Consider the following 22393-nt stretch of genomic DNA (forward strand, 5'->3'; position numbering starts at 1 on the left):
GTCAAATTGCTGTGTCTGAGCTAAACCTATGTGTGCAATCTGTACCAGTGTGCCAAACTGTCAGTACCTTGGCATGTATATGTTCATTCACCCATACATCAGAGTAGTATAAGCTTAAAGGTTGATTACCTCTGGCAAATAAGATATTGGAATGCAACAATTAATGCAATAATGTAATGACTTCCTCTATGTAAGGGTCATCAATCACCTAAACCAAACTGCAACTATTTTGAGTTTTGAGACATTATGTCCTTAAGGTATACAGACTGTTGTACAAAACCAGTCAATACACAATCTTTGTTTGAAAGAATCCTACTGAATATGGAATACAGTGAATGAGATCAAAGAAAATAACCGAGATCCAATATGATATTGATCTCCCTGCATTTTCTCATAATAAGTAAGTGAAAATCAAAGAAGTAGAGGTTTCAATACATGTTTATTGTAAGCCATTTATATACAATTCAAACAGCCTGAATGCATCAATACATTGACTTTAAATAAAACCCAAGGCTGCTGCCAGGCCGTACTGGAACGAGCTGATTTAACCACCATGACCAAGTTTACATATTTTCTCTATTCTCCAGCACAAAATGGAGTTACAGCATTTTATCATGAGCAATCTATCAAAAAACAAAACGATTGCCCTTATCTCTATCTTGCTCAGCCAAACATATTGCTTCTGAGAGAGAGAGAGAGAGAAGGTTTAAATCATGGGTACAGATCTACAGTACATAAGGCAACTAAAGCATAGAAGATTTAGCGCTAAGCTTGCTACTTTTCCTCTTTTTTTTTTGGAGGCCAGTAACAATTTAATGGAAAGCAACTGAGGGAAGCAGGATGTCATTCAGAATGACTTCTTCAATTTTTCCAAATTCCCAATAACCATGCTTACCTTCTTCTTTACCTGCTTATCTTCTGGCACCTATAATATTTTATGCTGGATTATGTTTATGAATTTTGTTAGATTATGTTTATTATTACAGTGAAACGGTCAGTAAAAGGGTTATGTATATCTTTGCATAATAGTACCTGATATTGTTAATGTACCTCACAATGATGTAAAAAAAATTATTTCAATCAACTCAATCAATGATACTGTGCAGTCTGGAAATAACACGAGGCTAATACTATTGATGTAGCATGTAAGAGTGATTGGGTTATTACTGATCTTTTTAAATGAACACAATGATTTATGTAAAATCATTTTACTGTTAAATGTGACCTTTGTCACCATTAACTTATATTTGGTAGAAAATACAGTCGTATTTATGCTTTTTACTTATTTGCAAAGCTTGTATCTAAATGTTTGTTCCTATTTCCTTGGTTATAATAACATAGTAACACAGGAGCTTTGAGGATGGATTTGGACTGTACTTAATGTCAACAGTCTGCTACACTTGCTCAGGTCTACAGTTGGCATTTGATCAACATTGCTGCACATTTCAACATCCTTTAGCTGTAATAAATGGACACTCGGTGCCACCGGTTCTGAAACTGGTTTTGAAACAGGTGAAAACCTGGCCAGCAGGAGCCACCTCTGTTTTTCAGGACTGTTTTGAGTGCACTGACTGGGACATGTTTAGGGAGGCTGCAACCAGAGGCGATTCCATCAACTTGGAGGAGTACACATCATCAGTAACCAGCTACATCAGCAAGTGCGTTGATGACGTGACCATCTCCAAGACCATCACTAAACTCTCCAACCAGAAGCCGTAGATGACTTCAAAAGTCCCGGCCATCAGAGAGGCAAAGCGTGCACACACAATCCACGACCACTTCGAGGACAGCGGAGACAACCAGCGCATGTGGCAGGGCATCCAGAACATGAACTACAAGACAACAGCAACGTTGTTCCTATGTGCCTCAAGACAACAAACATCATTTCCGTGCTGAATAAGTCTACTGTCTCCTGCCTCTATGACTATCTCTATGACTATCAACTGAGACCTCAGTCAGTCTGGATCGGGAACAGCATCTCCAGCACCACCACACTGAGCACTGGGGCCCCTCAGGGCTGTGTGCTCAGCCCACTGCTGTTCACTCTGCTGACTCACGACTGTGTAGCAATGCACAGATGGAACCACATTGTCAAGTTTGCCGATGACATGACCATGGTGGGTCTCATCAGCAAGGACGACGAGTCAGCATACAAAACGGAGGTGGATTCTTAGTGAAGATCAAGAAAGCATTAAAAGCATTGTGGACGACCACACACACCTGTCACACACAACTCCTACCATCAGGAAAGCGGTTCCGAAGCATTCGGGCCGTCACATCCAGACTGTGCTTTTTCTCACTAACCATCAGGCTCCTCAACACACAGAACTAAACTGGAACTCACACACGCGCACACACACACACACACACACACACACACACACACACACACACACACACACACACACACACACATTTACTCAACTGTGTTTACTCAACTGTGTATTCTGTCTGTTTGTACTGTCTGTACAGTTTTACTGCAATGTTTTTGTCTGCACTGTTTGCACTAGGTTGCACTCGATGCACTTTATGTAGCTTTGTGTTGTGTTGTAGCTCTATGTTGTTTAGTGTAGCACCGGGGTTCTGGAGGAAAGTTGTCTCGTTTTTACTGTGTACTGTGTACCACTGTGCATAGTGACAATAAAAGCTTCTTGACTTGACTTGACTTGACTTGACTTGACCCAGATGAGGATGGGTTTCCTCTTTAGCCTGGTCTCTCTCAAGGTTTCTTCCTTATGCCATCTCCGAGAGTTTATTCTTGCCACAGTCACCACCAGCTTGCTCATTAAGGACAAACTTACATCTATAAAGGGCAATCCTTTTCATTCTTTCTTACCATATTATCTATATAAAGCTGCTTTGAGACAATGTACATTGTTAAAGATCGAAACAAATGAAAATGAATTGAATTTAATTACAGATCTTAAAATATTGTTGCAGCTTTTTTTTTTTTTTTGATAATCTTTTTGTGGCTAGCAAATTAGTTCTTTTTATTATTGATTATTTATGCCTTCCATTGTCAATTTTGGAGTCCAGCTAATTAATTTAACTGTCCACCTTTTGGTTCATTTTTGTTCTCCTCTAAAGAACTTAACAAAGTACCTGTGGAAACATTAAACCAAAGTGTTTAAACAATTTAGTACATCTTACCCACAAAATAAAGATTACTTTTGTGGTTTCTCAAGCTCTGAAAGAAATTGCTTGATAAATGTGTTGTTGTGACTGCAGTTCACCTCGCAGGCAACAGAGGCCACTGCAAATTACAAACTGGTTCTTCATAAGTAAAAAAGTTACTCTTGCTCAATACTATTTACTTTATTCCTATATGCCTATTTACAACTGTGCAGTAAACAGATGAAAAATATATATTTAATGTGTTGTATATTTCATATAATTTATATATTGACAGATTCTTGTCATGCAGTAGAAGGAAAATACTATAGTGTAGATTAGCATGAACATGTAAAAGTGTATTACAGGTTACTTTACAGTGTAATAAAATATGTTGATCTTATGGGTTAATATTAACATGTTATGGCTAGGAAATATAATCTAAATAGCCTGTGCTGCATTTAAGTAAAAATACGGTTAACAGGTTTAACTAACACCAATGAGCATAAATAAATTACACATGATTTGTCTAATGCAGTCTAACAGAATGTGTTTAAATATTCTAACAGTATTCTAAGAGATTATGAAAAATACAGGACAGTTACTGGATGATGCTTGGACCTGCAATCTATCTACTACATGACTAATATGGATATTGTGCTTCTTAATTTGCTTCAATTTATCATTGCATGCTTATTGTAGATGTGATCTTATAATAGATGTGATTAGACTTCTTAGCTGAAAGAATATAGTGCGTCCCTGTCTGCAGAGGTTGCAAAATGGTAAATGAAGCTGTCATGTGGCAAATGCTTTGCTCCGCTTCAGCTGTTTAATGTAATAACAGATGTCTGGCAAGCATGCACTGACGGAGCGCCATGCACAGAGTATAGCCACTGAATTCTTAGTTCCACATTACCTGCATTCAGTATGCTACACAAACTAATACCCATGTTGCAATATACCCATGTTCATTAAGATAACTGCTTTGATTCATCTAGACCCATTATTAAATAGGAAAAAAAAAAAGTTCTGAAAAAGGTGTCACGGAACTACTGACCTTCAAGAATAATAACTAGATTACTCCTCATCACACTGTATGAATATGAATATATAATATGAAGAAAGAAAATTGTAACAGTAATCCATATATCACAGTATATGTGTTTAGATGTGCTCCATTCTTATCAGTCTTATATGCCTTGTTCTTGTCTTATATTCCTTGTTCTTGTACCAGGATTGTCTGTTGGTAAAAGCAGCTTGTGCTAGCTACACAGCCTACATTTTTCATTTAGCAAAATAAAGCAACTTGGAAAGCATACTTGGATACTAATCTATTTGCAGCTGAACATTTCATGATTAGAGACAAGAAAATACTATTCTGTATTCATTGCCACCGTTCTGCATAGCTGTTTACTGTCTATTTGTGCATTGTTGTATTCAAGCCATGACGACAAGCTTTTTTTAAGAATGAATGAATGTATTAATCTCTTCCTTTTTATTGTGGAGGATCTGCAGCTTACACACCAGAAACACAGAAATATGCTCCGAATGGGACTGTTTTAGCACAGGGCAAAATAGGTTGTGTAGCTCAAAATTCAGTTTTATTATTTTGATTCTAATAACTAAGTTTAATATATATACTATATAATTATATATAATATATATGAATTTATTTCTGAAACAAAGGATAATTTTTATTCAAAGGTTTGTTGGATATGAGGTTATATAAACTAGTAGTGACATGCATCTTTAAATTGTGTACAAAAGTTAAACGAATGTGTCATTTTGGCTTTGAGAAACATCTTTATTTTCTCATTGTTTGCGCATCATAGTTTCCTATTCAGTAGCGAGTCCACCTAAAGATCTAATGTTAGAATCATGATTGTTTCATATATTTATTTTCCATCTATTTGTTTTGACTTTTACACCAAGCATGTTCCAGAAGGTAATGTAGCAGCCTGTGTGTTATACATCCCTCAAGCTAGCATTAAACACTTGTGTTATATATCATGTCTAATATTTCAAAACGTCAGTGCTAACACAAAAAGCCTGGAGCAATTTTGAAAGCAGCAGTAATTGCATTCATGAACAAATTTGATATCCATGGCACCTTTATTTCATTTTACAGTATGCACAGACATGAGAAATTACTTTTGGACCAGTGTTGACAGTTACATCTGACACATGGTAAACATAAGTACAGTTGCTAAATATTGTAACTGTCTTAATACTGTTAAAAAAATACTGTAATTGCTTCTGGTTTCTCACAATAAATCTGCTCTTTATGAGGGTCTATCACCACCTTTAAATACAAAGATTTAATGACTTGAAACATTGAATTTTATAATACAATGGAATCTATGCTACACTGTAGTGGGACACCTGACTTTTTTGTCATACGTATTTCTTTCCCAATTATGCATATTGGATATCTTTGGATGCAATGGCCTGACATTTTCCCTTTACTTAAACTAGGAGTTTCAAATGAAGTGGAACGCTGACTTCACCTCAGGCCTCCTCGCCCTACATCAGTACCTCTCTTTACAAACCCCCTTGTGGTTAAATGAGCGCAAATCTCCACAATCACACTCCAAAATCTAGTAGAACATCTTCCCATAAAAGTGAAGATTATTATAACAGCAAATGTAGACTAAATGTGGAAGGGGATTTTCAAAAAGCACACACGAACCTTATGTCTAATTGTCCACAAACGTTTGTCCTTATAGTGTATTTGGGATGTTCTTGTATTTTTTTGTGCACTATGTGTGACCGGATTGATCAAGACCATGCAAATAAATTCGGAAAATGTGCTAAAATAGCAAATTAAGCATTTTCTTATGTAAAAAGTTACAAATGATCCCCAGACAGTTCTCGAGACTTTTAAACTGCACAACTGTCTATTTATTTGCGCAGTATTTTTCATATTCTTCAGGATAATTAGCAACAGTGCTGACTAAAGCAGAATCAAGCTCCTGTTGAGTTCATTTGTATGTGTGAGGGCTTTTTTCTCAGATCAATGGTCTATTCTTGCCTGCTCTTTTGACCTCCCTACAGATTTCTGCTGCCTGATTACAGCATTGCGGCTTCGATGTCAGCCTGGGACCAATTTTCTTTCACCTCTTGGATACATCTGATGGCGCTCACCGTTCAGTGGATTTCTTATTCTCTCAGCCTCAAGATTTGCTCCAGTTTCCTCTTTGATCTGACGTCTGAAGGGAATAATTTGAGGTACTTCTGAAAGATCATTCAGTTTAATGAAATGATTGAGTTTCTGGATAAAAATCATTAACGAGCTGTGAATAGTAGACGATCAGAAATAAAAGACAATTTCAATGCCATTTTATTGTGAAGAAAATGAGGCTTGACCCTAGTTAGGTGAATAACTACTCTGCTGGTAATGGGCCATGAGAGGGCACTGTTTAATTTTGCAGGGAAAAAAAAGAAGGAAGAAAACTCTGGATGATGTTCATTGATGAACAACAGGACCGCCTCAGTCAACAGAATACTACCATTCCAACATCCAGTTTTACTGGAGAGTCGTGATATAATAGTTCTTCTTTGACCTGTTAATGACTCTCGTCTGTCTGTGCTGTGTAAAGATGGATAGGCTGGGCTCAATGCCCAGACTCTTCTTTCGGTCATCTGTTACATCTAATGACAGCAATACTGTCAGCCAGTGTTTTTGTTTATGGGCAGCTGCTACTGTCTGACTGGATAGCAATTTTATATGATTGAAGGGCACAGGAACATTGATATTATTCACACACTCAATCTGCCTTTTGTGATACTGTTTGGCAAATATCCACAGATGCCTAGGGAGAAGAACGTAATGCCATCATTAAATTTTACTCTTGTCCAGATACTCACCGTTTCAGTGTCACTGAAGGCATGATAGTTAATATTATAAGGAAAGAAGCAAGAGTTTTCTTCTATCATGCTGTGGCATAACAATATGTTCTTATAGGTTCATTAGTTAGTTTGAATTTTACATAAACAACATTTTAATCATTGTCATGATTCCATCTTTGGATACAAGAAGACTATATAAATTAATTTCCCTGTTTTTATCTTTTCCCTAAGCAGTTTATTACAGCAAAATAAACAAGCAAATAGTGGCACATGAGCTCTCTGGAGTACATTTATTTTATTATTGCTGATTTTCTGCCCAATGATTAGCTGTTAAGACCATTCTTAGCCAAGGAGCAGACTTTATACCTCTTATAAACAACCATTCTCTCACCAGCTTTTTTCTCTCTCTCTCTTATAGTAAAAAAGACAAAAAAGATTTGCACCTTGTTTCTGGCAAACTGCAAAGGTCAAAGTCTATCGTGAAGATTCTAAGCCTTGGCTGTTACAAAGCAGCTTCACCTAAGATGTTTAAAAATGTTCTTATGTAAATTAGCCCTGGCAAAGTAATCATTAAAAGCAATAATGGCGAATTGTTTATCATATCACATATCCAATCTTCAGCTAATATCTCACAGAAACAGAGAACATAATTAAACTGTTTAGGAAGTCCAAAAATTCAAAAAAGGTTAGGCTGCAACATTACAAAAATAATGTTCCTTCTATGTTCAAAGAAGATCTGCTATAATAAAGCTTTGCTTCATTTTCTAAAACTAGCAATAAGGAAATGTAAGCATTAGTATTCATACAACTTAAAATCAGTGTTATATAAACAATTCTAGATAATTGTCAAATGAATTTAACCAAAACTCCCTAGAACCATAATTTTCATAATGTAGCAGCTCATGTTAGCGAAAATGAGATAACCATCGGATATGTAGAAAGTGTAATTCCATAGAAGGCTCATTAAGGCTTTGCTCTTTCTTTGTCAGCGCTGCAATCGATGGACACTAGTAGCAATATGTGTAGGGCAATCAACTGAGTTGAGGATGGACACAATGAAAATGTATTTCTTGTTATTGTGAAAAAAAAACTTTACTGATTCATCTATCAACCTGAACAGATCTATACCATGTGCTGAAAAGACCTGGGCTTGTTATTTTTTCATTGAAAGGGTGATCACGAATCAGCACTGCTCAAGAGAGACAACTTTTCAAACTTGCCCAACAAATATCTGTGTCTAAAATGAAAAGGTACTCATGCCACAACACTTTTTTTTCATATGATGAAATGTTGTGTGGCTTATTGTGTCTATGTCTGAGGTTGTGTTTATGATCTGAATTGCTTGGAGGCACAAGGGAAAGTTTCCTATTATATCCTTGCTGTTTAATGAGGTTTTGACTACAGCTTCAGGTATTGTTATATGTGCAGAATGGCAATAATAGTTTTCAGGTGGGTTTAATGATAATATTTAAGGTTCACTGTTTGCTTGTGAGTAAATGATTTTATTACAGTGTGACTTCAATATGCACATAAATGTACGAATCTATCTTACCATATTCTTCAACTATAACACATAGATTATGGGAGAATTAATCCTTGAATCATTTTTGTTAATGAATAAAAGATTCCTAGTGTGTCAGTGTGTATAATGTACATAGGGACAGTATAGAAGTACAGGAACCTGACTTTTAAATTAGTTTTTGCAAATCTGATGCAATGTTAATGATATATTTATTGTAGAAGTGTTCACCACACTTTTTTGAAATCTTTCTCTCTCTCTCTCTCTCTCTCTCTCTCTCTCTCTCTCTCTCTCTCTCTCTCTCTCTTTCTTTTCTCCTATAATGAATTTGATTCATCACTTACAGCCTGCAGCATGTCATACTCTTGCATAATCACCTCATGGGATTGTGGCATCTTTCTCCGTCTAGTCTCTTTCTTATAATACATACTATATCTTTTTTTAGGTTTACTATTGTCTACTTAAGATAACATGGTTTTAATAGAACTTTTAGACTATTTAGTTAAAGTTTATCAATTTATACTTGAATAAAGTAGATTATTGCTGGATGTTTTCAGCACCTTCTCCTCAGAACTTTTCTATACATAACTTATCATGGATGTGTGAATAAGTCAACACAAGCATACAGTGTATTATTTATTTTTTCATTCTGCTGCCAAATCCTTTAATTTAATCTGTGAAAAGAAACTGCTCATGTATACACTCCAAACCTTATTAGCATTGGTCAGCATGCAGTGGTAACAGGATTAGTATCCGCTAATCCCTCCATTTTCATGCTTACTCCTTTGTCACAGTGGGATGTTGACAGCGGATATTACACCACTATGAATTAAGTGTTATTTAAAAATGTTATATATTTTTGTCCTGAAAAAGATGCCATAATTATGTGCTTGTATTTGTGGAAAAGTACCAAGCAACTACCAAATAAATAAGCTGATTAAAAGTGTAATTAAATACTGCAGTAAAAAAACATTGTATTTGAACTGTTAACTGGTTTGTATTTGACTTGTTTGTTTATTACACACAAGCCCACACCATATTTTTCTCACATTATTTTGACATGTGGTAGCTTCTGAGAAGTCTTTTGACAGAACAGAGCATCGTAAAAACCCCAACTTGCCCTCTGTTTGTCAGTTCTTGCCGGTTCTTACCACATATAACACAAAAAATGTCACATCTGACAGAGAACGGCATCAGGAAAGGAATAGGAAAGAAACAATGATGGTTTGAGACTGTGTCAGGCTGTTTACGTTTGTTTTTGTGTTTGCATGCATATAATGCATATAAGGCACAGCTCTATGGGCAGTTTTATGGTACTCTATTATGGTTAAGAATCAAGCCTGCAGGGTTTTATTATATTATTACTACCATTTTGGCTGAATTTTGTTTGGGCATGCCATAATTTATTTTTATAATGGCATGTGTAAATGGTATGTGCAAAAGACATAAACAAACTAAACAAAAAAAATAAAAATAAAATAAAACCAAAACACATGCAACCACTAATCAGAAAACACAGTAAAAGGACAAAAACACAATCTGAAAAATCAGAAAAATCTGTAACTGAAAAGGGGTAAAAACAACAGTAAAAACTCAAAATAATTTTTTTGAATCAAATGTGAATTGCTGATTGGTTACAACAGACACTTGCATGAAAGACCTCAGAAAAGAAACAGCTGGTTAATATTTACAGTAAGTGGAAATATGAGACGAAAAAATCTACACATTTTTTTATTTATTTATGATATTATTTAAGATATTGTCAGGGAACCACTGGCCACGCCGTCCCTCAGCACCCAGCACGCTCGCAGCGCCTCGCCCACTTACTAACCACCTTCACCTGTTTCCCATAATCTCTCTTCCCCTACTTAAAGCCCCCGTTCACACTCACTCACCGTCTGTTCTACAGTTCACTCCCTTGATTCTCCCTTGATTCTACAGTTCCGTCCCTTGATTACCGCGTGACAGAAGAACGGACCGAACTATACACTATCTCGATATCACTATCCACCAATCAGAGGTGCAGTTCCTGGGTTACGTGATCAGCTCGTCGGGAATTCGTATGGATGAAGGCGGTACGGGACTGTCCAATGCTTCCTGGGGTTCGCAAATTTCTACCCCTCGACCATCCAGGGCTTCAGCTTGGTCACTGCCCCGCTCATCTCTTTGCTGAAATTACGGAAGGCCAAGACTTTGGCGTGGACCACGGAGGCCAAGGAGGCCTTCAAGGAGCTGAAGAGGAGGTTCTGTGTTGCACCCCCCCTTCTGCAGCACCTGGATCCTCAGCTATCATTTGTAGTGGAGGTGGATGCTTCCTCCACCGGTGCAGGGGCCACCTTGTCCCAACAGTCAGGAACCCCATCATGTGCCTTCTTTTCAAGGAAGCTGTCCCCTGCAGAGCAGAACTATGACATCGGAAACTGGGAGCTCCTCGAAATCAAACACGCTCGAGGAGTGGCGACACTGGCTAGAGGGGGCTGCGCGCTGACCATAAAAACCTCCAGTACCTCCGAGAGGCCGAACATTTGAACCCCAGGTAGGCAAGATGGGTGCTTGTTTCATTACACCATCACTTATCATCTGGGCTCGAAGAACAGCAAGGCAGATGCCCTGTCCTGGATTTATGGCCCTGACGAACCAACAGACCCCGAACCCGTCCGTTCTACAGTTCACTCTGGAGATCATTCCTGGACTACCCGTACAAAAGGACTATACCCGTTTTCCGGTACTACTAAGGACTATACCAGTTTTCCGGTACTGTTACTTCCTGGCTTGTGTTTGTTCCTGGCTTGTGTTTGTTCTCCTAAAGACTATTAAACCTTGTTTATGGTACTTCGGTTTCCACCCTTGATCACCGAGTGACAGATATGCTGTCAACATTACATGTCCATTACACTAACTAGACTTCAGTTTGTAAAAGTACAATTTTGTCAAAATGCCATGTTCATTCAAAACGTTTTGAAAAATGCTCCTGTGTTTCTGAATTTGCTGTGGAGTTTGTAGTTTTATGGCTGTGTGTTTGTGTTAGATTTGTCAATTTGAGTTTTTGTCTTTTTAAAATTCACTTTATAGACAAACGTTTGTGGAAATCTAACCATGAGATTTGTATGTTCTTTCTGAACATCCCATAATAACCTCCACTCTGCTGGAAAGATTTAGCAGTATGGTTGTGAATATGTGCTTATATAAAAACAAGGGCATGAGTAAAGTAGGGTAGTGATGTAGGGATGTAGAGACCTGGGGTGAAGCCAGAATTCCAATTCATCCCCAAGGTGTTCATTATTGTTGGAGCTCTATCAGAGTGCTATAGCAGGCCACTCAAGATCTTCTACTCCAACCCATGAAAACCATGCCTTCATAGAGCTTTTGGTTTGGGTCTCAAAGTTAAAGTAAAGGGAAAATGTAATGTTGCCACTTCCTAAGACATCCTATAAAATTGTGCACATTTAACCTGTTCTGGCAGTCTGGGAAAGAACAACATATGGCTGAAAAGTCAGGTGTCCCAGTTATTTTGTCAATTTAATGCATATAGTGTTTAAAAAAAAGAAAGTTCATGTTTATTTGAATGGTCTCTGATCCATATAAGTCTCACAAATCATATGTCAAACTAAAGCACAGTACTAGAGCATTTGAAGGGAATATAAAATTTCATGCTAATTATGTTTAATGCTAAGTGTGTCCAGATTCAATAGTTAATAAAGTGGAAAGACAGCACACTGCACACCAGGCTTTTTGACTAATTAAAATGTTTTGAAAGGGTCCTTTATTCATGTCAGTTAATAACTTAGCTCAAAAGAAGTATGCATTCATGGTTAAAATTGGGTCAATATGCAAATGTTCACTGTCTCTAAAAGAAACAGCAGAATGAATTCACATAAGTAAGTACATCTGGTGTTATTCTGTATTCTATTTTAATGTAAATGAGTGTATTCTAATGCATTCAAAATTATGAGCATACATCATAAGGATGGGCAAACCTTCAGTGACCACTTCAGACTGGTCATTGTCAGAATGTAGGCTGCTGCTGAAAAACAACAGCACTTTTGTAATGGCTAACAAGATTGGAGAAACTTGTAATTTAGATATTAAACACCATTGAAAACATTTAAAGCCCCTTTACATACTTTAGATTTGTTCTTTTAGATTCAGACAGATTTTTCAATTAGATTTAAATCATGAGACAGTGGAAATTGATTTTATGTCCAGGTACTATTTCAAAGTTGACTTGGATGGAAGTTTAATTTAATTATCATGCCATTGTTTTGAGACCCAACCTACATTCATGCAGTGTTTATCAATTTCACCCATTCTCTCGGAGGGTGCCAATAATTTCCCTGTAGTTAGTTGTCGCAGGTGAATGGAGTATCTTTGTTGTTAATGACCATCTCTCTGTAGACATATTGAAGATGTCTAGTACTTAATGGCTAAATTCCCACCAAGTCTTAAATTTTCTGCTAGATAAAGAAATTGATGAAGAAATCTGCTGCCCTGAACCTCTGCTGGGCTAAGCATTGGTACTAGTAATGTGAAAACGAAAAAAGCAATTACCAACATGGGTTCCCTGTTGATGCTGCTCTTGTGTTAAATCACTGAGCATATACATAGGTGTCTGTGTGAATTACTAATAGAGGATTTGATTTTGCCTTATGGCACTAAATGAGACTATGTGTTTCTTGCTTCTGGAAATACTAGAATTAAAGTGGCTAAGAAAAAAGACTGTTAGTCAGTCACTGCATGTCCACATTCTCTTTTGTTTTTTTTTACAAAACTGTGAAATAACTCCAGATTTACATGGTTTTATAAAACAATTCAGTAGTAAAATGTATGATAATGCCTTTAAATAATTTCATGATATGCGCCAAAAGGCCAAACAAGACCTCACCATAACATCCCAGTGTGGGCCTTCCAATCATTGTTGGCAGAAAATTTTTAACCACAAATGTATGGAATGTCATTGTATGCTCTTGCATTACATTTTTCCTTCACCAGATCTAAAAGATCCAAACATGTTTTGAGCTCTATGAAGACATGGTTTGCCAATTTTGAAGTGGAATAAACCGAGTAACCTGCACAGAGCCCTTATCTCAACCCCAGTGAACACCTTTGGGATGAATTGGAACACTGACTGCATACCAGACCTTTGCATATCATCAGTGTCTGATCTCATTAATGCTTTTATGGGGAGTGGACAAATTCCCACATCCATAGTGCAAAATCTAATGAAAACTAATACACATATAATTTGGCAGACACCCTTATCCAGAGTGACTTACCGAGCAGTCAAGGGTCAATAGTTTTGCTCTAAGGTGCAGGAATGGAACCTAGGTGGTGCTAGGATTTGGACTCTTGATTTTGACTTTCTGATCAGAAGTCCTACACCTTAACCACTCAACTACTACTTCCCAAAGGTCCTTAGGCTTTAGGTTTCTTGGTTCCTTAGTAAGTTTACATTTACATTTATGGCATGGGCAAACAGCCTTATCCAAAGCGATTTACAATTATCTAATTTATACAACTGAATAGTTGAAGGTTAATGGCCATTTAATGCTGAAAAAGCTCATATGGATGTCATTATATGTGGTGTACATGTTTGCTGTAGAGATTCCATTTAGAACTACCTTTAGAACTACCTGCAATTTTTTTCTATCAAGAGTATCTGCTTCTCAGAGACAAACTCACCAAACTAGGCTGAAAATCTAAAGTGTTTTGCACAATAATCACAAGGTTTTAATGGCTAAAGTCTAATATTGGGGTTTCTACCTATTGACACAGTTTAATATTGTCTTTGTTAATAAAAAGAAACTTTGGCTCTATCAAACAGCTGTCAAAGATCTTTTTCCATCATGTTGTTCTTTGTAATTTATGCCATCGCCTCCAGGATCACCTATATGCCATAGGCTTAAAGTAAAATAGAACTAAATCAGCGTGGTATTAAGGAAACACCAAGACAGTTCCATGAATAATTCCATGCCAATCAGCCTTCTTCAGTCTCATAAGTGAATCCCCTTTGCTCTCAGGCATTTATCACAATATCGCTGTCACTAAAAAAGAGAAATGAGACTACCTCCATTCCTTGGAGCTTCCCCTGCACTGAATTTCTAAGCAGCATTGAAGCAAAACCACTTTTTGATTAATCAAAACAAATGGCCTCCAATAACATTTTGGCTGACATTTCCATTTATACTCTTTTTAAAGGAGATAAAAATCCAGAAAAAACAATATTGATGATACACAGTTGCATTATGATTGCTAATACCATGTTTTCAAATGCTTTCTTTTAAGCCACAGCAGCTATGTTAATGAAGCTGAGGAGTTATAGGTTCACATTCTCCATCAGAACAAACTGGTAAACAATTTCTCATTCCTTTTTTTTTTTAAGTGTTTCTTCCCTAGTTTGAGAGTTGCTTTAAATGTGGCTGTCATACAGGTACATACACACTCTTAAACACTTCTACAAATACACTTCCTTATCCTTTTTAGGCTGATGAATATACTAGCTGTCCACTACGCACATACATATTCACATACATATTCACACCTAGGGTATATTCACCTACCTATTCACACCTAGGGTAATTTCAGAATAGGCAGTTCAGCTTGTGTCATGTTTATAGACAGTGGGAGGAAACTGGAGAACCCAGAGGAAACCAATGCTGACACAAGCAGAACATATTGTAGAAACTTTACTTTCCTCATTAAAGAGAGAGCACCATAGAACTGAGTGTATTTAAACACCTAACTGCCTTTGTTGGGTTGTGAGATACATAGTACACCAACCTAAAACCACAAAACTTATTGTGATAAAAGGGCTGTAGAATGAATTAACACAAATTATACTCGGAAATAAGGTATAATTTCTTACTATTCACCTAGATTTGGACAGATATATGCTCAGAAGTGGTCCATTTCCAGTGATGGATCGAGTAGGATCGAGTGCTGACAAATTGAGCATAGCAACAGATGTGCAATAATATTGTTAGATTACTACATATATAATGATGAGAGAAGGAAGTGATAATGGGGATAATGACTGTAATTTTGACTTTACCATCAAGTACAATGCATAAAAGCTCCTGAGTTTGTGCCTGGCACAATAGCCTGAAGATAAGGCACAGAAATTACCAGGTAGCTATGGCAACACCACCAACTGCTGTATGTTTTTATGCGTCATTCTACCGCTAAAATAAATTAATATAACATACGTCATTGATATGTTCTGCTTCCTGTGGCTGTAGCTAAAGTTTTAATGAATTGCTTTACATTTTTCACAACGAGATGTTCCCTGTAAGTAGGAGAAATTGAATAAATGAAATGAGAATATTGCTGTCACAAAACTAAAACCATTTCTTGCTACAAGATGCAAGAATGATAATAAAAAGAGACCTTAGATATGTGCATTTATAAATTTGACTTCAGTTTATAAGTGAGACAGAGTATCTAGAGCAGATTCTAAATCACAAAGTGATATGACAGAACACTGAATCAGGTATGAAATAATGACTTGTAAACCGTTTGTACTATACAATGTGTCCAACAGGGAGTCATTTGGGATGCAGTCTATACCTCAGTTACTCTGGCAAACTTGATGGAGCCATGTTATTTTCCAGGCAGGCACCCTCAATTTCTGTCCTTTCAAACTGTGTGTTGGGTAATCCAAGCGTTACAGATTGAGTGGGCAGAGAAAATGGATGGTTCCCTTCTCTTTAATGGGCTGCTGCACTGTGATTGTTTGGAGTATGACTGTCTGTCTGTTCTGTCAGTGACCTGTGGCCCTACATGAGGAAAAGAACTAAAACATTACTTAAACAGTAAACTAGGTTACAAGATATCCAGAAATATAACCATTTACTAGATACTGTAGGATATAAAAACAATGCCACTCTTATTCACATATATTGTTTAGATTAGTCATTAGAACATTACTATTGGCATGTATTTATCAAGAAACCATCCATTTTACCTCCTGGAATAACAGTTCAAAGACAGGTGCACATGAGAGGCTACAGAGTATCTTTTTAATCCCTGTGGACTTGGATCCAAACTGGCCCCACCATATAATACAACACCGTATAATATACAATCCTGTATTTCAAGATGAAACTACTAAGAGATCATGCGTAAACCAGTTCCTATACCGCACCCATCCCCCCACCCCCACCACCACCCACCACTCACCCGAATAAACCCATGGGGAATATCCAAATGTCATTGGAACACAAAATTACCCTTAGGAGGACATTCCCACAAAGAGATAAATATGCCCCACACACCCACACATGCATACACACCCGTGCAGGCACATACACATACACATACATGTGTACACACACACACACACACACACACACACACACACACACACAATTAACAAAAGAGGGAATCAATTTAATTGTTATGTAAGGATAGTTTAGGCTACAATTTACTTTCTCACCAATTTTGCTCACACTGGGTGTATTTTTCTTCTCAGTATGCAGTATTAGAATACCACACGGTTTTATGGATGTCTGAAGCCTTCTTGTTAACAACATAACTGCTCAGATGTATTTTTTTCCACTAGGGGACTTTTTTGAAACTTTCATAAAAAATAAAAACCTTTCTTTGTTTTTATGCATCAAAAACGCATTATACAATGAGAGAAACACCAAATAGCCACAAGCTGACACACAGAACCTAAACGATGAAAGAAACAGAAAACACATACAGTGGCTTAAAACGTATTTACCCCATTAAACTTTTCACATTTTGAAGTGTTGCAACATGGAAGGGAAATTGCCTTGATTGGATTTAGTTTTATTCGTTGATTTTTACAATTTGTTTGACATTTGAAGGTGCAAAGTTTTTTAGGCGGTGACTTATTGCGCAACAACAAAACACATTGCATGTATTCATGACTGTAAGTCAATGCACATGTTTTATTTGCATTTACCTATTCATTATCCTATTATCAGCTTTGCTGGATTACATACAGCATAGCTTTTATATGATATATGTTTGTTTCTCAACAGTAGACAAGTTCTATTATTTACTGGTGAGTTGATTCGTGTCTGATAAGTCTGGCAAACTACTCAGCCTATTTGCAATCTACTTACCTCTGTAAAGCTACTTTAAAGCTACTGTCCATTGTATTGAATTCAATTGAATTTACCAACCAACAAATGTAACAACCTAGTACTCAATCCCCAATAATGAATTGATTGTAGCTAATTATCTTAGACAGTGTTAGTGACCTAGACTAAGTCATCAAATTAACACACACACAAACTACAAATCGACTACAAACTACTGCTTCTTACTTATAAAGCCCTAAATGGTTTGGCTCCCGTGTATCTATCCAGTCTTTTAACACGCTACAATCTGTCACGCTCCCTGAGATCTCAAAACTCTGGATTTCTAGTAGTTCCTAGAATAGCAAAGTCCACTAAAGGCAGTAGAGCATTTTTACATTTAGCTCCTAAACTTTGGAATAGTCCTCCTGACAGTGTTCAGGGCTCAGACACACTCTCCCAGTTTAAGTGCAGATTAAAAATGTATCTTTTTAGCAAAGCCTACACATAACATACGTCTCACATCATAACCTTGTGCTCCAGAACATCTGTTCACATGCACATTATCAACTTGTGCTGTTGATATCAGCAGCTACGCTAATTTCTCTCCACTGCTTCTCTTTCTCTCTCCATCCTGAGGCATCCTGAGGTTTGGCCAGCTCCAGTCACGTCCCACCTAATGAAGATTATGGACCTTTGAAGAAGTAGATGCCGAACTCGCAAACATCATGTACCACCTAGGGACGTAGCAGTACCAATTGGATCCCACTACATGTGTGGAGTTTTGACATTGGACCTCCTGGAGTGTTTAAAGGCTCTGGCATAGAGAAGCTGGTGCTGGATCTGAGATGATTACAAATGTTGAGCTATTTTATGAGTTGCTCAGTAGCTCCTAGTTTTATAATCATAAAGACTGTAGAAAGAACATTACTTATAATCTTATACTCCAGTGCTCATGTTAGTTCTCACTCTCCAGAGTTCTGTATTGTTGAAAGATTTATGATTAAACTCTTGATGTCACACAAATGAGGATGGGTTCCCCTTTTGAGTCTGGTTCCTCTCAAGGTTTCTTCCTCATAACATCTAAGGGAGTTTTTCCTTGCCACAGTCGCCACGGCTTGCTCATCAGGGATAAATGCACACCATTCACCTTGACTGTTGATTTCTGTAAAGCTGCTTTGAGACAATGTCTGTTGTGAAAAGCGCTATAGAAATAAACTTGACTTGACTTGACACACAAACACACACACACACACACACACACACACACACACACACACACACACACAGAGTAGCTGCAGCGAACTCCTATCTTTATTTCAGAGACCTTACTGTCGGCAGCTTCTTCTGTATTGCAGTGTGGTGGTGTTTCCTTTCAGTTCGGCTGCTGAACTCCTACCTGTACACACAATCAGCCCCTTCTGCTGGACATACTGAAATATCTAGCTTGAAAGGTAAAAACATACTATTTACCTGATTCACTGACTCAGTATCTGCATTAATCTATCCATAATAATGGGAAAACAACAAAGGAATTAAAAATAATCTAAACATGAATAAGTCTGGAGATAGAACTTCTGATCTCTCGGGACTTAGCAGGCAGTAACTTGCCAGCTGTTTGCTGAGCTGCCTTCACACTGCTGTTTATACGGATAGCAGATATGGAGCTATCCAAACCTGTGGTGCTGAAAATAGACAAAGCTGCAGATCGTTAAATAAAAAGCAAAGCAAAGAAAAGAAAACAACAACAACAAGAACAACAAAGAAATAACCAGATTCTCTTTAAATCGGGTTTTAGTTTATTTTTAACTCGATTGTCCTGCTGTTCTTACTTTAACTGTACAAAATGTCATATTTTTAAGTCCTAAGGCGAGCCCTGCTTCTGGAACAAATAATCAGATTTCTTATGATTTGATTTGTATTTCTTCGGTACTATGAGGAAAAGTTATACAGCTATTACACATCTGGTGATTTTTAAGCGTTCAGTGCGCTATGGTAATACCCGTGAGAACAGTGGCTTTAGCACTAACGACCCATCGATAATGCGATGTTGCGCTGAGCAAGTGGGAAAGCGAGAAAAAGGGGGTGGAGTTGGGCTTCTCCACTTTCCCAGCGCGCCAGTGTGCCTCACAGAGCTCTCAGCGCGAGTGCGCACTTTTGCATTCCTCTGCGCTCTGCAGCAGCCCTCACTCTACATCAGTCCGCCTGGGATTGTAAAAGCGCATCGCGGCTCACCTCTGATCCGGTCTCCTCTGTCCACTCGCTCGCGGCTCGTGCGCTCACAAGCCCTTGCTTTTAAAGTGGAGCTGCGGGAGGAAACCAGCTTTCCCGCGCCAATGGAGGGAGACGGGATGGACAAGCTGGAGCGCATGGCCTCCGTGTGCGAATTCGACCCAATCACCGGCAACATCCCCGCCACCAAAGTGGAAATCAGTGTCTCGTGCAGGTACGTGAAGCCATGCCACTCCTGCTGCACTTCTCCCTCAAAGAGAATTCCTCATTTATTTAAGGAAACCGTTGACAGCAAAATCTCCTGTGCTGAAATAACACGTAATGTTGAATAATTTCTACAGTTTGTATCCACATTGTAGGTGTTAATTCCTACAGAGTACCTGTATGCATTTAGTGTGTAATTAACACTAGAATAGATATTCAGCTTGGATTTTGAACATTGCAGGTGTAAAATTCTGTACTAAGCGTTTATTGTATTATTTCTGTCTTTGTTAAATTCAAAGGAGTTTAGTTCAGTATAAAGCAGTAGAGGTGTGCTTTGAAATAATCCCATTTAACCTGCTAACAACCTATTTTATTATCTTTGAATATTTTTCTAAGCATTTTAGATATTTCTGTGAAAAGAGAGTGTAAAGAAAGCTCTTGAACTTTTTCTTTGTATTGTTTAGTATGTGATTTAGGAAACAAACAATTCATACTATCTTCACATTTTATTTTTGGATACTAAACCTGTGTTGATAAATGGCTTTGATATTTATGAATCTGATAACACATTTTCCACAAAGCTCATTGGGGTCATTGATTATAAATACACCATATCCCAGAGGAAAAATAGAATATTTTAACATGTCCTATATTTGCACTGTATACAGTATTAAGTAGATCTGAATACACGGTTTAAAACCAGCTCAGTGCAAATCAAACCTTTCCCCTCTATGCTTGTGTCTTTATGCAGCATTGAATTTGCCTACATCTTTGTGTCTCACTTTACATTGCAGTTTTCATAATAGGTTGCAGGTTATGATACAGATACACCTCAATTAAAAAGTGTTGATAAATGTAAGAGACGGGATGGATAAGAAATTCAATCTCGTTCATGCTGCCCCGCTATCAAGATCTCAGTCAGAACAAATTGCACAGAGTAATGGGGTGGGCTGGTGGTGTGTGCTTTTCAATCATCTTGTGGAGAAATTGATACAGCTGGCAGATATAGGCTTTGGCCAAACAGAAGCTTAAGGTGAATTATGTATTCCAGTCCATGTTGGACTTAATTGTAATTGCTGAACCACATTAAAAAGTGCAACAGTTAGAAGGCAAATTATTAGTGTGCTGTTATAAACCAACACTCATCTCAGCCTAATGTACACTGAGTAATTGGGATACCACTGACAGAGCACTGCTTGATGCTATCTGAGGTACATTAAAAAAAACTGTAAGCCAAAGCGGCCAAACCAAATATTAGTACATAATTAAAATAAATTAATAGAATGAAAAAATTAATAAAATTGGTATGTAGTGGTACAAGGAGTGTTCCAGCAGTAACTAATTGTGATTAAGGTTGTGGGTTTAAACAGTTCAAATACTCAGGAAATGACAAGCTTAATATATTGACTTAGCTTAGAGTTCTTATTGTATCTTGCTAAAAATGTACACATTTTTGGGAATTTTTAAATTAATTTTAGCTATAAACTGATAAGGTATGACATAACTCAGAACATGTAGCTTAAATATTAAATCTAAATTTCTACCATGTTAACATTTTTTAAGAATATTTTGTAAACCTCCTTTTAATGATAAGTGATAAGTACTTGGATTTGGTCACAGATATGCTGAATTTGATGGATAGGGCACTCATGTGGAACTGTACTGGTCTCTGCTGTGAATGAAGAAGTAGGGAGTAAATAATTCATGTTGTCTTTTTCTGAATGTAAAATGTGATATAGTGATGAATCTTGGGTTTGGGTGCTTTTTGTGGACTTGCTGGATTGTTTCACTGTCCAATGCTTTTAGAAAGATTTTACATTGAACTATGCAGGGTTCCTCATCTTTTTTCTTTTTATCTGGGAAACACTTGGTGCTTTATGTTGAGCTGTGTCAGAGAGAGAGAGAGAGAGAGAGAGAGAGAGAGAGAGAGAGAGAGAGAGAGAGAGAGAGAGACATTTTAGCCATCCAGTGATCCTATATATATCTCTAATATGAGTGTATTTAACAAACAAATCTGAGAGATTGAAAAATGTAAGACAATGTAATGTAAGACAACCTTCCAAACCCACTGGAATTGCAGCAGCAATAATGGGAGTCCTTCAGGAGACAAACAAATTGCACCATTCTTTGGTGCCCTGATTGGAATTAAACACAAAACACTTCAAACCTATCTGCTCTGTAGAATTCCACCAACTACCAAGTGCCACCTCCACCAAATCCATGCGGTGCAGTGCTAAATGGAAAGAATGCCATGACAAAACACTGTGATTATTAAGTGCTATTTATATATTTTCTGTTTCCAGCTGTGTTATTGTTCCCATTTGCCTGAGTTGGAGTGCTTGTTTCAAAACAAAATGTCATGTATTGGCCCAGATCATTCAACTACTCAGTAATTTCTCCACCTTTTGCTTATTTTCAAGATAGACATACACAG

At 37.4% G+C, this 22393-nt stretch overlaps 1 protein-coding gene across 2 annotated transcripts in view; it reads left to right on the top strand.

The window, feature by feature from the left end:
- Positions 1-19646: 19646 nt before the first annotated feature.
- The window catches only part of cpne5a (copine Va), an 86841-nt gene continuing 84094 nt past the window's right edge, over positions 19647-22393 (top strand). For both annotated transcript variants that reach the window (XM_046871423.1, XM_046871424.1), the window contains exon 1: positions 19647-19969. In XM_046871423.1, the coding sequence (XP_046727379.1) occupies positions 19860-19969 (110 nt within the window). In that variant the 5' untranslated portion in view covers positions 19647-19859. The remainder of the gene's footprint in view (positions 19970-22393) is intronic.

Source organism: Silurus meridionalis, chromosome 17 (assembly GCF_014805685.1).
Source record: "Silurus meridionalis isolate SWU-2019-XX chromosome 17, ASM1480568v1, whole genome shotgun sequence".
Lineage (NCBI taxonomy): Eukaryota > Metazoa > Chordata > Actinopteri > Siluriformes > Siluridae > Silurus > Silurus meridionalis.